General features: G+C 42.3%; 1 protein-coding gene across 1 annotated transcript in view; it reads right to left on the reverse strand.

Annotated features, from left to right (window-relative positions):
• Positions 1 to 3,684: 3,684 nt before the first annotated feature.
• The window catches only part of itga1 (integrin subunit alpha 1), a 220,360-nt gene continuing 203,107 nt past the window's right edge, over positions 3,685 to 20,937 (reverse strand). The window contains exons 29-31 of the mRNA XM_033030915.1: positions 14,705 to 14,809; positions 9,789 to 9,902; positions 3,685 to 5,203 (exon numbers count right to left, since the gene is read on the reverse strand). Coding sequence (XP_032886806.1) covers positions 5,165 to 5,203; positions 9,789 to 9,902; positions 14,705 to 14,809 — 258 coding nt within the window. The 3' untranslated portion in view covers positions 3,685 to 5,164. The remainder of the gene's footprint in view (positions 5,204 to 9,788; positions 9,903 to 14,704; positions 14,810 to 20,937) is intronic.

Here is a 20,937-nt window from a genome sequence, read left to right on the forward strand (position 1 = left end):
ACAGTAACTAATGCTAAGGAAAAGATCAAGAGCGCAGAATATGATTCTCAGCATTAAAGCACAACAGTTCTAGAGACAAAGTCTAATGTCTGAAATGAGGTAGAGGAGAATTGGTCAATACACCAGCTTATGGAAGGACCATTCAGATGTCTGATAACAGAGGGGAAGAAGCAGTTTGAGACTGATGGTGTGTGCATACAAGCTTCTGTATCTTCTGCCTGACAGGAGAGGGGAGAATGGGAATTGACTAAGGTGGGGCATACCAAATTTTCTCAGCATCCCATTGAAGTAGAGGCATTAGTGTGCGTTCTTGGCCTCCGCATTAAAGTGGTTCATCCATGACAGATCATTAGCAATATTAAAGCAAGGAACTTGAAGCTCTCAACCACTTTTACTTCAGCATCATTGATGTAGATTGAGATATGTACTCCATGTTGCTTGGCGATGGACTTAGTGCACAATTTAGCCGTGTGGTTATGAGTGTATAGGGAGTATAATATGGGACAATTTTGCAGAGGTGGTGGACCGAATCACAAACAATGATGAGATAGCCTCTCACTGTACTTGTGAGATGTGACAATAATTATCATGTGACAATAATTATCCTAAACCTAAACCAACCAAATGCTCCAATAAAAATGGAAACCCAATGCTGTTTTAGGGATGGCTGAACATAAATCTCTGGGACCCGATCAAGTGTATCCTAGAACATTGTGGGGAGCTAGGGAAGAAACTGCGATGCCCATGGCAGATATATGTATCATTGATAGCCATGGGTGATATCCTGGTAGACTGGCTAATGGTGTTTCTCTATTTGGGAAAAGCTGCAAGGAAAATCCAGGATACTACAAAATAGTGATCCTAACTCCAATAGTGGTAAGGTATTGGAGGGGATCCTGAGAGAAATTCCCTACTTGCATTTGTAAAGGCAAGGACAGATAAGTGATAGTCATCATGGGGTTATGATTTGGAAATCATGTCTCACAAATATGAAGAAGTGGCCAAGAAGGGCAATGTGGCCATGGACTTCAGTAAGGCCTTGACAAGGTGCTGCCTGGTAGGCCATTCCAAATGGTTAGATTGCATGGAATTTACCCGAACGTTAGTTTCCATGGGAGCTCAGGTAATTTAGCCAATTGGATGCTAAAATTGCTTTGAAGGTTAGTGGTAGAGGATTGTTTTCAGACTGAATGCCTGCAACAAGTGTGTAGGAAAGAATTGCAGATGCTGGTTTAAATCGAAGATAGACACAAAATGCAGGAGTAACTCAGTGGGACAGGCAGCATCTCTGGAGAGTAGGAATGGGTGACGTTTTTGGTAATTTGGTATCGACCCGAAATGTCACCCATTCCTTCTCTCCAGAGATGTTGCCTGTCCCGCTGAGTTACTCCAGCATTTTGTTTCTATCTGCCTGTAACAGGTGGTGTGCCACAGGGATCAGTGTTGGGCTCACTGTTATTTGTTATTTATATCAATGATTTGAATGATTAGGTTATCTAAATGGAATGGAATATCCAATAGGCCAAGAAATGACAGATTACATTTATTTTAGCTAATTGCAAGGTGTTACAGTTCAGTAAAGCAAACCAGGGTGGGACTTGCATAATGTAAGATGGGACATTGGTGAGTGCTGTAGTTCCTTAAAGTGGCAACACAGGTAGACACAGAAATCAGCCTGTTTGGCTTCATTTGCAAGATATTGAGTACAGGAGTTGGAACATCATGTTACAGCTTACAAGACCTTGTTAGGCTGCATTTAGAATACTTTGTACAGCCTTACTCCAGGAAGGATGCCATTAAAATGGAAAGAATGCAAAAAAGTCTTACAAGAATATTACAAGGACTGGAAAGATTGAGTTATAAGATTAGGATCTTATAATTTCTTATAAATTCTCTGCCTCAGAGGGTGGTGGAGGCCAGTTCTCTGGATACTTTCAAGAGAGAGCTAGATAGGACTCTTAAAGATAGCGGAGTCAGGGGGTATGGGGAGAAGGCAGGAATGGGGTACTGATTGGGGATGATCAGCCATGATCACATTGAATGGTGGTGTTGGCTTGAAGGGCCGAATGGCCTACTCTTGCACCTATTGATCAGACTTTTTTCCCTGGAGCATGGAAAACTGAGGTGTTTCCTTGTAGAGGTAAATAAAATCATGAGGTTCATGGGTAAGGTAGATAGCCACAATATTTCTCCCGTATAGAGTAGTCCAAAACTGAAGGGCATAGGTTTAAGATGAGAAGGAACCTTAGGGGCAACCTTTTCACACAATGGGTGATGTGTATATGGAACAAGCTGCCAGAGAAAGTGGTAGAGGTGTGTACAATTACAACATTTAAAATATACTTGGACAGGTTTACAGATAGGAAATATTTGGAGGGATGTGGCCAAGTGCAGGCAAGTGTGACTAGCTTGGTTAGGCTCTTTGTCAGCATGGATGTGTTGGGCTGAAGGGGCTGTTTCCATGTTGTATAGCTAACTCTATAACATTATGCCACTGGTTCTGAGTCACCAGTCTATCAATAATTTTGTTTCAATTTACTTTTATATTTGAATGATCAAAAGTTCAAGCCCATATAACTTTACTTATCACACTGCAGAACTAATTACCCTGGGAAACATGTGTTGTTTCTGAGTTCTATCCGGTGAGCTGAATCATATACTTTTGAAAAGAGTGCACTTTCTTGTTTTGGGACTTGCAATTAGGGGTTAGGAATTAGCAGCTGCTCCTCGGCTTCACAGATCAGAGCTTTGTCTGCAGTGAAGACCATTTGTGAGCCAAGAGGTTGGGAAATGAGGCAAGAGACTCTGAGTTTCCCTTTTAACTTCCCAAAAGTCTGCATCTGCACCGTCCCATCTGTCCGCGTAGTTGTTGAAAGCATCCACTTTTGGCCACCTGTAAAAATACTTCTTCATGTTGGAGTTAATTATTGTCTGATTATGCTTCTTTGAAGAATCCTGGGTTGTTTTACTATGTAAGTTCAAGTTGGCGTAAAAATAGATGAGGGAGGGCCATACAAATTCAGATAAATGTGGTGCCCTTTACATCTGGTCCCAGGGAGCACAGGAAAACATTAAGGGGAGGTTGAGCCAACAATTCAAGCTTTCTCCTCCTTCCTGGTCCCTTTTCATTCAAGGCCGTAAACAGTCCCCAAAGGAAGGGATCAGAAAGCTTGGGTCAACCTTTGCAAAATAAATGTGCTCGAAGGGAGGTTAATATATGGAGCCATAGATTTGCATTAATAATTGGAATTTTGCAATAGGAAGAAAACTGTAACTACCTTTACGCACCATTATTAATTAATAAATAAATAATACAGCAGCTTCTGCCCTGCAGGTAAACCTGGAGATGATGGAGTGACTGCCTGAGTTGGCTGGCTTCTCCAGGTAATTTGGGCTGCTAGGTTTGCCAAGTATTTATCAATGCGACTTATCAATGAGACAAAGCATTGCTTGCATTATTCACGAGTCTCACATTTGTGACTATTATCTCCATATTTCAGTGTAACAGCCCAGAGAGAGAAATAGTGATGGGGGGGGAGGGGGGGGGGGGGGGGGGAGAGGGACAATTGCTTCATTACTGACCATAAATATACTAGTTTACCATCAGGAACTCCAAGGTCAGAAAATGTTAAAAATATATAATAATAAGAGAAAATTGTATTACTCACTTGCGAAGAGTTTAAAAAAAAAAAATATTCCTTACTTCAAGAATCACATAATTAGTAAAAATAATTGACAAAAAAAGGTTGCTGATTCTGATGCTCACCCTCAAATGTACAGTATTTCAATAGTGGAAGATAAGGTTCAAAGGCATCTGTTTTATTTACAGAGTCTGTCTTAAGTTCTAAGTAAAGATTTTCTATTCCAAAATAGTTAATTTCACCAGGGTAATTTTTTTGATGTTGTGTATTCCTCATCCATTATGAATCCCTTTTATCAGTTAGACATACCAGTCATGTTTTACCTTAATCTTTAGCACATATTTTGGTTCTGAAATCCATTTACTTGACTCACTGATTGCCCTGCCTTGTGAGTTTCCCTTTGGTGTGATGGGATCACACCTGATCATTTATCTTCTTTTCCCTTCCTCTAGACTGCGAGTTTCACCCCTTGACTCCAGTCTTCAGTTAACAGGCTGGAAGTTCAGTGGAGGACAACTGAGCCAGAAGTGGGACATGAAAGAAAAGAGAGTTCCCTTCAATCCCTTTTAAATAAATTCTGGACAAACCACAATTCTCGGTACAAGTCTGGAGTGGACAGCGAGAAAGGTCAAAACTATCTTGGCTGACAGTACGCCATGTCACCTGCATTTTGCACTGACAGGCTTGCAAAGATTGGCTAGTAACGTATGCAAGGGGCCAAAGCTAAGATCTTCTGGTGGATTACTGTGAACAAACGGCATCTCATTTTTGTTGGAGAAACTGCCCTCTTTATGCCTGTTTTCTCACACTTCATTGGTTTCTGTTCCACTATGACACCTTATTTTGTCATTAGTGTTTCAACATTCCTGGCCTTTCTTGTCATCTGTCTTTAAGGTTCAATATACATTGCTATTATTATGGAGAATCTTTCTTGTAAGCACATGTGCGCTTACTAATAGAGAGAAACAAGTTGATACATTCTAAATATGTACATATCATGTTCTACAGCTACAATTAACGATATATTATAAAAGATATTTTAAAGTTTGCCACAAAATATTCCACATAATGTGAAAATAGTTTTAAATCTATAATTCAAAAGCATCTATCGGCATATGCAAGCGTAATGCGAGTTCAATCAAATTGAATAGAGTCTTTAAATCTAATAAAGTCAACAAATATACACATGCACCAGGCAACATACACATTATGTTCGGTTCATTTTCTGAAAATCAGGTATATTTAAACTATCTAGGTCAGAGGAGAAGAGCGAAACCTCTCGTATTTAAAATCATTAATTCGAATGGTACATTTCATTGTGCAAGGATGTATTTTTTCAATAATATACAATACAAAAGTTAAAATATATACATGATATTAACAAATGATGTTCTGGTTAAGAGGACAAGAGTGGATTTGTAAATTATTTTCACTACGAACATCATTTTACAACTCGTTCTGAAAGGTGGCTACCTACAAAACCTTTGCCTTCTATTGTTCTGCTCAGAACCTCTTGTCACCTTTCACATTTTTTCTTTTAAAGGCCTTCGGAAAAATCCAGCCTGCAAATAGAAAAGGGATTAATAATCTTGAAAAAGATATTGCTTCTGCAGTTTCAACCTAACAGGTAGAAAGTTTCAAATGTCACATGTCAGATTACAGTTGTGTAAAGTAGCATCAACTGTTGGATTACTGTCACATTTTCAAATTGAATTTTGATCGATGTTTAAAAGTAAGATAATTAAAGTTGACTTTAATGAGCAGTTGTAACTCAATGCCGCGTCTGCTCTTTCCATGATGATCAGATAACATTAATTCAGTCATCAACACTGCCAGATAAATAAAGAAAAGACCCATTGGCCCCTCGAGCCAGCACCGCCATTCACTGTGATCATGGCTGATCATCCACAATCAGTACCCCGTTCCTGCCTTCTCCCCATATCCGTTGACTCCACTATCTTTAAGAGCTCTATCTAACTCTCTCTTGAAAGCATCCAGAGAATTGGCCTCAATTGTCTTCTGAGGAAGAGAATTCCACAGATTCACAACTCTCTGGGAAAAAGTTTTTCCTTATCTCCATTCTAAATGGTCTACCCCTTATTCTTATTCTTAAACTGTGGCCCCTGGTTCTGGACTCCCCCAACTTCGGGAACATGTTTCCTGCCTCTAACGTGTCCAATCTCTTAATAATCTTAGATGTTTCAATAAGATTCCCTCTCATCCTTCTAAATTCCAGTGAATACAAGCCCAGTCGCTCCATTCTTTCAATATATGACAGTCCTGCCATCCCGGGAATTAACCTCGTGAAACTATACTGCACTCCCTCAATAGCAAGAATGTCCTTCCTCAAATTTGGAGACCAAAACTGCACACAATACTGCAGGTGTGGTTTCACTGGGGCCCTGTACAACTGCAGAGGGGCCTCTTTGCTCCTATACTCAACTTCTCTTGTTATGAAGGCCAACATGCCATTAGCTTTCTTCACTGCCTACTGTCCCTGCATGCTTACTTTAAGCATGCAGGTACAGCATATGCTCAATATTCTCTTGCATCTGGCCAGTGCATGTCATTGCGATTTTAAGGCGACTTTAACAAGATAATGTAGATCTTGTAGTATGTAGTATGGTGTGCAGTTTAGGTCACCCTAATACAGGACGGAAGGTGCAGGTGAGGTTTACCAGAATCGTGCTTAGATTAGTGGGTATTAGCTATAAGGAAAGGTTGGATAAACTTGGAATGTTTGCTCCAGAACGCTGGAGGTTGAGGTGTGACCTGACAGACGCATGTAAAATAATGAGAGACATGTATAGGATGGACAGCCAAAATCTTTTTCGCAGGGGAGAAATGTCATAGACTTGGGGGCATAACTTTAAGGTAAGAGAGACAACTTTGCTTTAAACTATTAAAGGAGGTGCAGGGCAGGTCTTTTATCCAGAGGGTGGCGAGTGCCTGGAACATGCTGTATGGAGGTAGATATGAAAGTGGCATTTAAGAGGCATTTAAACAGGCACATGGATCTTCAGGGAAGGGAGTGGCATGGATCATGTGTAGGCAGATGAGATTAGTTTGTTTGGCATCTCAGATATACTGTATTGGGCAGAATATCCTGTTCTATAAACTTCTATGTTCTATTTGATCATTACTTTTAATTGTTATAAAACCATAAAGAACACTGTGCTGCAAATCAGCAGGGAGACATAAATTAATGGGCCCCCACTGGGGCATTAATATGCGGCTATTTACATTTGCCTTCCAGAAGTTTTAATGTACATTTCACGCATCACTGCAATTTGTAATTTAGAGCTCAATGTACCCAACGATGACTGTGATTGGGAGGTATGACCATATACAATGAAGGCCCATATCCACAGGTTCACATTATAGTAGAATTAGGCCATTCGGCCCATCGAGTCTACTCCACCATTCAATTTGCCTCCTAATCCCATTTTCCTGCCTTCTCCCCATAACCTTTAACACCCATTCTAATCAAAAATGTGTCTATCTCTGCCTTAAAAATATCAATTGACTTGGCTTCCTTAGCCCTCTGTGGCAATGAGATCCATAGATTAACTACCTTCTGACTAAAGAAGTTCCACCTCACCTCCTTTCTAAAAGGGCACCCTTTAATTCTCAGTCTATGACATCTGGTCCTGGACTCTCCCACCAGTGGAAACATCCTTTCCACATCCACTCTATCTATGCCTTTCATTATTCTGCGAGTTTCAATGAGGACCCCCCTCAATCTTCTAAACTCCAGTGAGTAGAGAGCTGTCAAACACTCATCATATGCTAACCCACTCATTCCTGGAATCATTCTAGTAAACCTCCTCTGGACCCTCTCCACAGCCTGCACATCCATCCTCAGATATGGGGCCCAAATTTGCCCACAGTATTTCAAATGCGGCTTGACCAGCGCCTTATGGAGCCTCAGCATTACATCTCTGTTTTTGTATTGCTGTCCTCTTGATATTAATTAGCAAGTTTAGCAAAAGATTGGTAAGTTTGCTGACGATACAAAAGTGGGTGGTTTTGCAGATAGTGAAGATGTTTGTGAAAGATTGCAGAAGGATCTGGATCGATTGGCCAGGTCGGCTGAGGAATGGTTGATGGAATCTAATACAGAGAAATGTGAGGTTTCGTATTTTGGGACGTCTTACAAGTGCAGGACCTACACAGTGAATGGTAGGCCTCTGGGGAGTGTCGTAAAGCAGAGGGATCTAGGAGTGCAGGTGCATAGTTCCTTGAAGGTCGAGTCGCAGGTAGATAAAGTGGTCAAAATGGCTTTTGGCACTTTGGCCTTCATCAGTCAGAGTATTGAGTATAGGAGTTGGGAGGTCATGTTGCAGTTGTATAAGACATTTGTGAGACCGCATTTAGAATATTGTGTTCAGTTCTGGGCACCATGTTATAGGAAAGATATTATCAAGCTTGAAAGGGTTCAGAAAAGATTTACGAGGATGTTGCTAGGACTCGAGGGTGTGAGCTATAGGGAGAGGTTGAGTAGGATGGGTCTCTATTCCATGGAACGCAGGGGGATGAGGAGAGATCCTATAGAGGTATACAAAATCATGAGAGGAATAGATCAGGTGGATGCACAGAGTCTTTTGCCCAGATTAGGGGAATCGAGGAACAGAGGACATAGGTTCAAGGTGAAGGGGAAAAGATTTAATAGGAATTTGAGGGGTAACATTTTCACACAAAGGGTGGTGGTTGTAAGGAACAAGCTGCCAGAGGAGGTCATTGAGGCAGGGTCTATCCCATCTTTAAAGAAACAGTTAGACAGTTACATAGATGGGACAGATTTGGAAGGATATGGACCAAGCGCTGGCAAGTAGAACTAGTATAGCTGGGACAATGTTGGTCGGTATGGGCGAGTTGGGCTGAAGGGCCTGTTTCCACACTGTATCACTCTATGACTCCAAGGATTGGAGGAGCGAGGAGAATATTTTCCTCCTCCCAGAGTGTGTGTTAAGGTCTGAAACCCATTCGACTAATAGGGCGGTAGGGAGACAAACTCTCTTCCCACTTAAAAGTACATGTGGAGTTCCAGTATCTACAACCCTATGGACCTCTAGGGCAGAACAGTGATGCAGCTATTGAGTTGCCATCTTAAAGTGCCAGAGACCCGTGTTCGATCCTGACTACGGGTGCTGTTTGTACGTAGTTTGTAACTTTTCCTTGTGACCACGTGGGTTTTCTCTGAGTGCTCTGGTTTCCTCCCACATTCCAAAGACGTGCAGGTTGATAGGTTAATTGGCTTCTGTAAATTGTCCCTAGTGTGCAGGATAGAACTAGTGATATACTAGTGATCCATCAATGGTCAGCGTGGATTGAAGGGCTTGTTTCAACATTGTATTTCATAAAAACTAAAACTACAACTAAAACTAACACTGGGGAAAAAAAGAGATTGGCAAGATCTTTGTTGAGTTGCACAGAATGGCCTCATATTTGGCATGAATATTCTATGATTCTATTCTACATTTCTTTAAGCTTCAATTTCAGCGCCAACTAGCAAGTTTTCATTACAGTATGGAAATCAAGATTTAAAACATGTTTAAATCATGCTGGCATATCTAATTGGCACATTACAACTTAATCCCTGCCTTCAATGTTTAAATAATTTCACTCCTGAGTTTCACAGGTTGCAGCATTCTGAATGCATCCTTAGGCATTCAAACTGTGCTGCCTGTGAGATACTTATCTTTCAAGCTTACAGAATCTGGCTTTTAACTATGCATTAAATCATTCTTGTTTGCATTTACATTTCTTAGCCTTGTTTTAATTTGATGGTACTAAAAGTTCAACAAAAGTTAATAGTGAATAACATCTAGATAAATTAATTTAGAATAAGATCTGTTGGTGTAAATTGTCCACATTATTCTAGTAGGAATTTGGATTAAAGATATGCGACCAGGCTGTACAATTCCTCACCTACAAACATTAAACCAAAATGCCGTAGGTAATGATGAGTTTTTACTATTAACATACTTAAGCTCAGGATATTTTGATTCAGTATTTGTACCAATTTCACTTTTACCTGGTGTTCCATTAAACAATGCCAAGAGAGAGAGAGAGAGCAGATTGGTTGGGAGATTGTAGTTGCTGAAAGAGGAGGTTGTCACTTGAATAGTAAAGTGATTCACTAACCTTCCACAGTGCCAATATTACAAGAGCTAGGAGCAGCAGGCCAGCAAGAATGCTGAGTACAATGACCAAGATTACCCCTCCATGGACTTCATCTTTCGATACAGTTAACGTCTCCTGTAAATTGAAATAATGTAATTATTTGGGTAAAATCAATTCAGAATTAAAGATCAAAAGGTAATTTAGAAATATAGAGAATAGGTGCAGGAGTCGGCCACTCAGCCCTTCAAGCCACCATTCAATATGATCAAGGCTGATCATCCAAAATCGGTACCCCGTTCCTGCTTTCTCCCCATACCCCTTGAGTCAGTTATACCTAAAAGCTATATCTACTGTAACTCTTCTTGAATATATCCAGTGAATTGGCCTCCACTGCGGTCTCTGGCAGAGAATTCCACAGATTCACAACTCTCTGGGTGAAAACGATTTTCCTCATCTCAGTCCTTAATGGCCTACGCCTTATTCTTAAACTGTGACCCCTGGTTCTGGACTCCCCTAACATTGGGAACATTTTTACTGCATCTAGCCTGTCCAATCCCTTAAGAATTTTATATGTTTCTATAAGATTCTGTTCTTTCTTATTCATTTAAATAAGCAAGAAAATAAAAGATGTTACACCTTAAAAACATAAGAATCACGTGGCCTGTTCCACAACTACCATGTTGCATTCTATTTCTTATGCTTAGTAATATAGATTAAATTTGCCAAAAAAATTATCTCATAGCTTCATGAGTCTTCTACTATATTCACGATGGTTGCCTGCTCATATTTGGGGGGTTAAGATCTCATCGAGTATATATTCTCTTTCTGTGCTTTGAATCTGTAATCCTGATTGTTCATAAACTTTATGACGCATAAGGAATTACTGTCCAAGGCTAATTGTATTCATTTGAATTTAGATATAAGCCCAATACTTCATACTCATTATTAATATCATTATTAAGAGTCAAACATTTAGTTTTTCCACTTTAGCAAAATTTGTTTATTTGGATGAACAAGGATGCTTTTAAATTCATTCAAGAGATGTGGACTTTGCAGGCTGAGCCAACGTTTTTCTCTCATTCCGTCTCTCCAGAGATGCTGCCTGTCCCGTTGAGTTACTCCAGCCCTTTTTGAATTGAATTGAATACCTTTATTGTCATTCAGAGCTTACGGTCTGAACGAAATTTCGTGCCTACAGTCATACATACAATCATACAATAATAAACAACAATAAGCACAAATTAACATCCACCACAGTGTATCCTCCAAGCACCTCCTCACTGTGGTGGAGGCAAAAATCTTAGGGCTGCAGTCTCTTCCCTCCTCTTCTCCCTCTTTTGTGTCCATCTTTGATTTAAAACCAGCATCTGCAGTTCTTTCCTACACATTTTATTACCCATCCCCTATTGCCCTTGCGGAGGTGGTGGTGAGCTTCTTTCTTGGGCCTGGGCTGCGGGTACAGGCACAATGCTGTTAGGGCAGGAGTTCCAGACTTTGAGCCAGTAACGGTAAGCTATATCAGCAATATGTTTCCAAGTCAGGTTGGTGCATCGCTTGAAGGGCAGCTTCCAAGTGGTGGTGTTCGCATTCTTTAGCTGTCCTGATCATTCCACTTTCTAGAGGCTGCAGGTTGGGATGATTTTATCTAGGATGTCTCGATGAGTTGCTGCCTTACCTCCTTTAGATAGTACAAACTGCTGCTACTGAGCGTCACTACTGGTGATGTGAGTGAACAGTTGTGGATAGGGTGTCTGTTTGCGTCCGAGGTGCCCGGCTGTTGTGTCCAAGGTGTCAAACCTTGAATGCTGTTGAAGCTTCACTGAAGCAGGCAAGTGGAGAGTATTCCATCATGGAAACATAGGAAATAGATGCAGGAGGAGGACATTTGGCCCTTTGAGCCAGCACCGCCATTCATTGTGATCATGGCTGATCATCCACAATCAGTAACCCGTGTCTGCCTTCTCCCCATATCCCTAGATTCCGCTTGCCCCTAGAGCTTTATCTGGGAGAAAAAGTTCTTTCTCATCTCAGTTTTAAATGGCCTCCCCTTTATTCTTAGACTGTGGCCCCTGGTTCTGGACTCCCCCAACATTGGGAACTTTTTTCCTGCATCCAGCTTGTCGAGTCCTTTTATAATTTTATGTTTCTATAAGATCCCCTCTCACCCTTCTAAATTCCAGTGAATACCCAGTCCTTCCAATCTTTCCTCATCTGACAGTCCCGCCATCCAAGGGATTAACCTCGTGAACTTACGCAGTACCGCCTCAATAGCAAGGATGTTCTTCCTCAAATTAGAAGACCAAGACCACTTCCCTTTTTCCTAGTCTGACACCAGTGAGATAATAATCTGCCTCCTTGTTCTTGCTGCCAAAGTGGATAACCTCACATTTATCTACATTATACTGCATCTGCCATGCATCTGCCCACTCACTCCTGTCCAAGTCACCCTGTAACGTCCTAGCATCCTCCGCAGTTCATATTGCCACCCAGCGTTATGTCATCTGCAAATTTGCTAGTGTTACTTTTAATCTCATCATCTAAATCATTAAATTAAGAAAGAACAGCAGATGCTGGTTTAAGTCGAAGGTAGACACAAAATGCTGGAGTATCTCAGCGCGTGAGCCAGCATCTCTGGAGAGAAGGAATGCGCGACGTTTCGGGTCAAGACTCTTTTTTTTCTAAACTCTCGTCGGAGAGAGGAGGAGAACCTTTGCAGTGGAATATATATTTGAAATAGTTGCGGCCCCAGCACCGAGCTTTGCAGTACCCCACTCGCCACTGCCTGCCATCTGACAGGGACCCGTTTATTCCTACTCTTTATTTCCTGTCTGCCAACCAATTCTCTATCCATGTCATTACCCTACCCCCAATAACATGTGCTCTAATTTTGTCCATTAATTTCCTGTGTGGGACCTTATCAAAGGCTTTATGAAAGTCCAGATACACAACATCTACTGGCCCGCCTTCATCCATTTTACTTGTCACATCCACAAAAAATTCCAAAAGATTAGTCAAGCAGGGTTTCCCCTTCATAGATCCACGCTGGCTTGGACCAATCCTTCTAATCGGCATCAAACATGAACCTTGCAGATGGTGTACACCTTTTATAGAGTCAGGAAGTGAGTTACTCACCACAGGATTCCTAGCCTCCTACCTGCTCTTATAACCATATTGCGTACATAGCTGCTCCAGTTCAATTTCTTTAATTTAGTTTAGAGATACAGCCTTCGGCCCACTAAGTCCATGCTGAACACTGATCACCCATTTACACTATTTCTACGTTATGCCACTTTCTCAATGAGGCAGGTACAGGATACTGAGTTGGATGATCAGCCATGACCATATTGAATGGCGGTACAGGCTCGGGGCCGAATGGCCTACTCCTGCACCTATTTTCTATGTTTCCCATCCACTTCCAACTCTAGGGGCAATTTACTGAGGCCAATTTACCTACAAATCCGCACACCCGGAGGAAACCCACACTGTCCCACTCTGCACAGATAGGTCAGGATCAAATGCGGGTGTCTGGCACTGTGAGGTAGCAGCTCTAGGTCTAAGCCACTGTGCTGCCCATACTGGTTTGTGGTGAATGATAAGCCTGAAGATATTGGTGGTGGGGCATTTAGTGATGATAATGCCATTGAATGTCAGCGTGTGATATCTGCATTATATATTGTTGGATATATCATTACCTGGCACCTGTGTGGCATGAATGCTGTATGCCACCTAAAGCCCTGGCCTGAATATTGTCCAAGTCTTGCTGCATTTGGATGCATTCGGGTTAGGTGTTCAATGTTGCTTGACAAGACCATCGAATATCCCTTCCATCACTTCACTAATGATGGATAATAGACTAATGAGATAGTAATTGGTTGGGTTGAATTTGTCCTGTTTTTTGTGGCAATTTCCACATTTATGGGTAGATGACAGTATTATGATTGTTTTGGAACAGTTTGACTCAGGGTGCAGGATGTTCTGGAGCACATGTCAGTGAGGAGGATGAACTCTAGGTTTGGTTGCTTGCGTAATTTAGGGGAGAGCTGTGTTGATGGGTGGGTGGGGGAGGAATAGATAGAGAATATCAGCAACAATGGTCAGAGACAGCCTTGATTAACACCATATGAGAAGAGATGATGAGGTCAAATGTGGATGCACAGAGGAATGTTTGCATAAAGACATATTTATTCAGAAACATGAATGAATATAGCCAGAATGGGAATAATGATAGTGTAGGAGTTGGACCCTAACCTATGACACTACTACTTTCCAGCAGTTGTACGTTACATGTTTTCATTAGGTCAACTTTATGATGTTAGCAGGAGCACAGAGGAGCACTGCCTCACATCCCGTTCCTGTTCATTGGCTAGCTGCCACTTCCTGCCAAACTTCAGGCAGAGATTGATGAGGCACAATCTCCTGGGCTATATGTGGTCACGTTCATAATGGTTTCCTGATTGCCTTGACCCCACTTGCCTAGTTTCCACTCCACTCCAACTGAACCTTCTGTAACTGTCTTCTCTATGGTGATTATAAAATATATTTTTTAATTTGTAGAGCCTTGCCCTTACCCTCAGAATGTGCCAAAGTACAATGAAGTGATTCGAAGTGACATTTTATGGTTATGTGGGAAAACAGCAAATTTGTGATCCACAAGATCGTTGAAGGATAAACCCCCGTGAGGACACCAGGAGAAAGTATGCAAACCGAATTATTTTGATTTCCATTTCAGCTCCTTGTTTATTCAGGGAGATTTTCATAGTATCATCCACCATGATTTAAGTGAAAGAGCTGTCGGTACCAACAAAAATTATGTTAACTTCATTTGCCTGGACTTTTACTGGCTACTTACAAAGGACAAATTAGACCAGTCAGAATCAACTGGTGTTAACACCGAAAGGCTATTGATATAGAATAGCACAGAAAGCAAAACTACTCACAGCCCTCACAGCACTCCTTTCCATTGCTTTGTTCAGAACCACAAGTGGAGAATCTTCAATTGTTAGTGTAGCTGTTACAATTAAACCGATTGATTTAAAAACTGCCTGCAACAACAAAAGACGTTGATTTTGTCTCAAAATAATATCACATATATTAGTTTAATATGTTTAAAAAATAATAAAATCGCGATAGAAACATTTACAAACGTCACAGAGAAACTCAACCAGTTCCACAATACAAGAAGTACTCACGATTTCACATTTGCAAAAATAATTTACGGAGGAAAGAATTTACACGAATTTCAGCATCAAATCAATGTTTGGTTAAACAAAAACCACAGCGTTCGTGTAGAACAGGGCTTTGTAATCGGAAGGTTATCACACAACTTACTTTTACATTGAGTGGCACAGTGGCACAGTTTGTAAAGCCGCTGCCTTGCAGCACCTGAGACCAGTTCAATCCTGACCGCGGGTGCTCTCCATGTGGAGCTACATATTCTCCCTGTGAATAGAAGGGTATATCCCACATTCTCAACTTGTGGCCTTGTAGGTTCATTTTTCACTGAAAATTCTCCTTAGTTATAGTTGGTTAGTAAAGTAAAGTCTAAAGAAAAATGGGATTAATGTAGATTTAATGTAAATGGTTGTTTGTTGGTTGATGCAGAATCTGTAGGCAGATGGGTTTGTTCATTCTGTGTCTATATTTGAAGCCACCGCTGTATTAAGTTTTATTTTATTCAGTACCAGATTAGGTTAAAGAGATTCTATTGGATGTTGCCCACATTTAGGAATGGGGCAGAGATCTGAATAGGACAGGACTGGACATTCTAGGTTATGGGGAGTAGAGGTTTTGTTCAAGTTGATCTACAGAAAGTTGGAGACCAGTGGAATACTGGAATCCAGGATGTATAAAATCACTGAAGATGTTTTGGCAACCGATGAGCTAAGGCAAGGATAATATTATAAAAATGAACTCGGATGGATTATTTTAATGGGATGGAAACAGTACTGGAATCTTAGCTCACTCTGCAGGTTGGGGCTAATTTGGATATTGTGATGATTAGCGGGTGGCATGGTAGCACAGCGGTAGAGTTGCAGCCTTGGACATGGTAGTGAGCAACACAGGGGCCCCGCACGGGACAGTCCTCTCTCCATTCCTGTTCACCATCTACAGCTCGGACTTCAGATATAACTCCGTCTCCTGCAGACGTTTTCCTATGACTCTGCAATTGTGGGCTGCAATAGTGAGGGGACGGAAGCTGAATACAGAGGTGTAGTCAACGATTTTGTTGCGTAGTGTGGGCTGAATCACCTGCAGCTCAACACCAACAAGACTAAGGAGTTAGCAGTGGACTTTTGGAGGAGAGGAACACCCCTGAATCCATCAAGGGTGTGGATGTGCAGTTTACCAAGGAGTACAAGTACCTTGGAGTTTACCTAGACATTAAACTGGATTGGTCAGGAATGTTGAGGCACTGTATAAGAAGGTACAGAGCCGTCTGTACTTTCTGAGGAGAATAAGATGCTGAAGATGTTCTATCAATCGGTGGTAGCCGGTGCTATCATTTTTGCTTTTGTGTGCTGGGGTAGCAGGGCGAAGGCCACGGACATCAACAGAATTAATAAGATCATCAGGAAGGCTGGCTCAAACCTGGGGGTGGAGTTTGATTAATTGGAGGTGGTTTCATTGGGGGTGGTCTTGGAGGGAGGATGCTCCTCAAACCTCAAAATAAGAATAAAAATGGCAATGCTAAGTGAAGAATGTATTGAACTAGAACTAAGTGAATTATGTGTTGAGTCAAACTGGAAATCAGAGATCTATGTACAGGGATAATACAATAATCATGGGAGACCTTCTCCTACATATGAACTGTTTTAATTAAATTTGCTGGAATGAGGTGGAAGACGAATTCATGGAATGTAAACAAGATAGTTTCCCTAAGAACTAGGTAGGGGCAGCAATCAGGCAAATTAATCCTATGGAGCTCATAATCTACACCCCAGAGTTCTGAAAGAGGTGGCAATAGAGGCAATGAACACTCTGGTAATATCGTCCTAAAATCTACAGATTCTGGAATTGTTTCTGTGACCCAATTATTTGAGAAAGGAGAGAAAAAACATAAATTAGGAAAAAAAACATCAAGCCGCTGACCCCAAAGGTCAGCAGGAGGGAAAATGCTGGAATTTATAATGAAGGATGTAATAATAAAACACTTTGCAAAGAATAATAGGAATGAACAGTCAACGTGGATTTATGAAAGAAAAATCACTTGTGACTAATCAGTTGACACTCTTCTGAGCATTTGTCTGTCGGAATAGAAAGAGATGAACCAGGTGATGTGGAGTATTTAGAATTCTGGAAGGCATTTGTAAAGCTCCTGCACAGATGGTTAGTCAATGCGGTTAGAACACATAGAATTGGGGGTAATGTACTAATCTGGATTAAAATTGGTTACTGGACAGAAAATAAAACATGAGAATAAATGGATCTTTCTCAGATTGGCAGGCTGTAAATAGTGTGGCACCAAAGAGGTCCGTTCTTGGACCCCAGCAGTTCAGGTGACCAAATATCAGGTTTCTATGATTGCCGAGGATATTAAACATAGGGGATTATGAATTTGGAGAGGATGTAAAGAGCCTTTAGGAGATGTGGGCATGGTGAGTAAGTGGGCAAGAACACAGATTAAAAATATAGAAAAATTATAGATAATACACTTTGGTGCATGTAACGAAAGGCAGAATATTTGTTAAATGGTGAGAGACTGGGATGTGATATTTAAAATGCTGCCATAAAAGAGGTGCTGTGGAATGGAAGGTGGCACAAAGTTGGCAGATACAAGGACTAAACTGGAACAGTATTCTCGAGAATTTAGCAGAATGAGAGAAGTTCTCATTAAGGCACCACATTCTTAAAAGGCTTGACTGGCTAGATGCAGGGAAAATGTTCCTTTGGCTGGGGAGTTAAGGCCCATCCTAGGAATTGCTTTTTAAGGTCCTCTCCAATACTTTCACATTCCTATAGATTGGCAACCAGAATTGAATCCAAAAGTTTCTAAAGGTTCATAGTTCATTGCTTTTATACTCTACGTCTCTTCTAACAAAACCCAGCAAACCTTAGAATATAAAACAGGAATGTAATGATGAGGCTTTATAAGGCACTGGTCAGACCATATTTGGAATATTGTGAGCAGTTTTAGTCCCCATATCTGAGGAAGGTTGTGTTGGCATTGGAGAGGGTCCCGGGGACATTTACAAGAATGATCGGGGATAATTGGGTTAACATATGACGAGCATGACAGCTCTGGAGCTTAGAAGGATGAATGGGTCCTCATTTAAACTTACCCAATAGTGAAAGGCCTGGATAGAGTGGATGTGGAGAGGAGGTTTCCACTACTGGTGGAGTCTAGGTCCAAAGGGCACAGCCTCAGAATACCTTTTCAGGCCTTTACAAATCTGAACGTGTTGTGCCTTAATGTGAGGAGCATTCATAATAAGGTGGATGAATTGAATGTGCAGTTAGTTGTTAATGGATATGATATAGTTGGGATTACGGAGACATGGCTCCAGGGTGACCAAGGCATGGGAACATGCAGGGGTATTCAATATTCAGGAAGGATAGACAGAAAGGAAGAGGTGGTGGGGTGTCATTGCTGGTTAAAGAGGAGATTAATGTAATGGTAAAGAATGACATTAGCTAGGATGCTGTAGAATCTGTATGGGTAGAACTGCGAAATAGCCAAAGGCAGAAAACGCTTGTTGGAGTTGTGTACAGACCACCAAACAGCTGTAGTGAGGTTGGGGATAGCATCAAACAGGAAATTAGTGATGCGTGTAGCAGGCACGTGCCGTCAGGGTAGGCAGGGTAGGCAGTGCCTACCCTGAGTAAAATTATAAAATGGTAATTATTAAATATATGCCTACCTAAGAGATTGATCTCTTAGGTAGGCATATATTTAATAATTACCATTTTATAATTTTACTCAGGGTAGGCACTGCCTACCCTGCCTTCCCTAAGAGATTGATCTCTTAGGTAGGCATAATTCTCCCGTGCCTTTCATCCGCAGTACATGTAATCCGTGAAAGTGTGTGCAGCTCACGTGCCGTCGACACTGCTTCAAGCCTTCAATGACAACGGTCTATAAAGGCAGCTGAAATTCTGCTTTTACACCGTGGACTGCGTGCATGTGCTGCGCAAGCAAGTTTCTTGGCGGGATTTTCAAACATGGATTGTCATTATCTTAATAGTCTCTTAAGAAACAAAGAGAGAAGAATAGAGTTCATGTACAAATAATGTGGTAAATTTCTTTGAGCTATATGTTTTTAAATACTGTATTTCCCGGCAATGAAGACACTTTTCTTTACCCAAAAATAAGGCACGAAAATTTACCTGCGTCTTGGAGGCCGAAGGTTAGGTTGTTAGCCAAGAAAGACAGACTTGGCTATTCCCTCAGTACAGCAACATCAAGAACGAGTCAAGTCTATCCCTCATTGCTGGCAGCTGATGGGAAGTGGCTGTAAATGGGAAGCGGCTGTAAAAGGACAGTGCCGTTGGGGGGGGGGGAGAGTTCCTTTAACAGCGTGTGGGGAGTTTGGCCAGGGGTAAAGTTGGGGGGAGGGCAGGAGCGTTGAGAAGGAGGGGGTCGGGGATCATGCCAGCAACTCACTGACTCACCTCTGCCGCGGTGCTCCGGGCGTGGAGCCACCGCAATGTGGCCAGGGAGGGAAGTGGCTCGGGCGGCTGCGAGCGGCTGCCGGGATCGGACAGCGAAACCGGCCGCCACCTCAGTGCCTTCTGCCGGCCCGCTCACGTCTGGCAGTGCTCTCCGTCTGAACAGTTCTCTCCTGCCGCTCGCCGTGTCTTTCAATGTAGACCGGACAGTGAGGGGACCAGCTGAAGAGTGGGTCAGCGGGCAATGGATAACAGGACAGCGGACAGTGGAGCTTACTCCTGTGTCAGTGCGAGTAACTTCAATTGGTCCCTTGATCGCGGTGACACAGGAGTAAGCTCCACCGCCCGCTGTGCTGTTATCCATCGCCCTCTGACCCGCTCCGCCCTATGATCTTTGCTCTTGAGCTGGTCCCCTCACTGTCCGGTCTACATTGAAAGACACGGACCAGGCGGTGAATGCCATTCAGTGTCACCCAGCGCAGCAAGTGAGGCCATGTCCTGCTCCCGGCGGCAGTCGGAATTTAAGGATTGGTGGGAAGCGGCTGACATGAGCAAGGCCGGCGAGCGGCAGGAGAGAGGTGTTCAGACGGAGAGCACTGCCAGAGGTAGCGGGTCGGCAGAAGGCGCTGAGGTCCCGTCGGCCGCTCGCAGCCACCGGAGCTACTTCCCTCCCCGACCACAATGCGGTGGCTCCGTGCCCGGAGCACCGCAGCAGCTGTGAGTGAGTGAGTTGCTGGCATGATCCCCGACCCCATCCTTTTCAACGCTCCTGCCCGTGCTGACCCGGGCGAGACTCCCCACACATTGTGAAAGGAACTCTCCCCCCAATTGGTCCCTTGAACTAGTATTGTCATTCAATAAGATCACAACTGATTCAACTTGACCCGATGTGCTCTCGTTTTTCCCACCATCTCTCCACCTGCCGTCACCCTCCACCCCCCCCCCCCCCCCCACCCCACCCCCACCCCCACCCCCACCCATTCAGTAATTCAGATTGGAGGAGATTTGGAAGCCTTGGGCAAATTGAATTGTTACTTTATTTATTTTTATTTTTGATTTTTTTTCAGTGTGAGAAATTCTATGTCTCGCCAGCCTTTTTTTTCAAAATTTAGCAACTCAAAATGGGGGTGCGTCTTCCTCGCAGGTGTGTCTTCATTGCAAGGAAATACGGTACTTTATTAAGAGATATGGCTTTTGAAGATAAATTACTTTATAAAAGCCGACTGACAGCTTACGGAGAGAACAATCTGCGCATTCGCGGTTTAAGATTTTTTAAAAGCCGACTGACTGCCTACCCTGAGTAATTACTCATGGCACGTGCCTGGCATGTAGCAAAGGTACAGCAGTTATCATAGGTAACTTTAATTTACATATAGATTGGGCTAATCAAATTGGTAACAATACCGAGGAGGATTTCCTGGAGTGTGTGCGGTATGGCTTTCTAAGCTAATATGGAGAGGAACTGATTAGAGGGCAGGCCATCCAGACTGGGTATTGTGCAATGAGGAAGGATTAGTTAGCAATCTTGTTGTGCAAAACCTCTTGGGCAACAGTGACCATAATA

Source organism: Amblyraja radiata, chromosome 1 (assembly GCF_010909765.2).
Source record: "Amblyraja radiata isolate CabotCenter1 chromosome 1, sAmbRad1.1.pri, whole genome shotgun sequence".
NCBI classification, from domain to species: Eukaryota; Metazoa; Chordata; class Chondrichthyes; order Rajiformes; family Rajidae; genus Amblyraja; species Amblyraja radiata.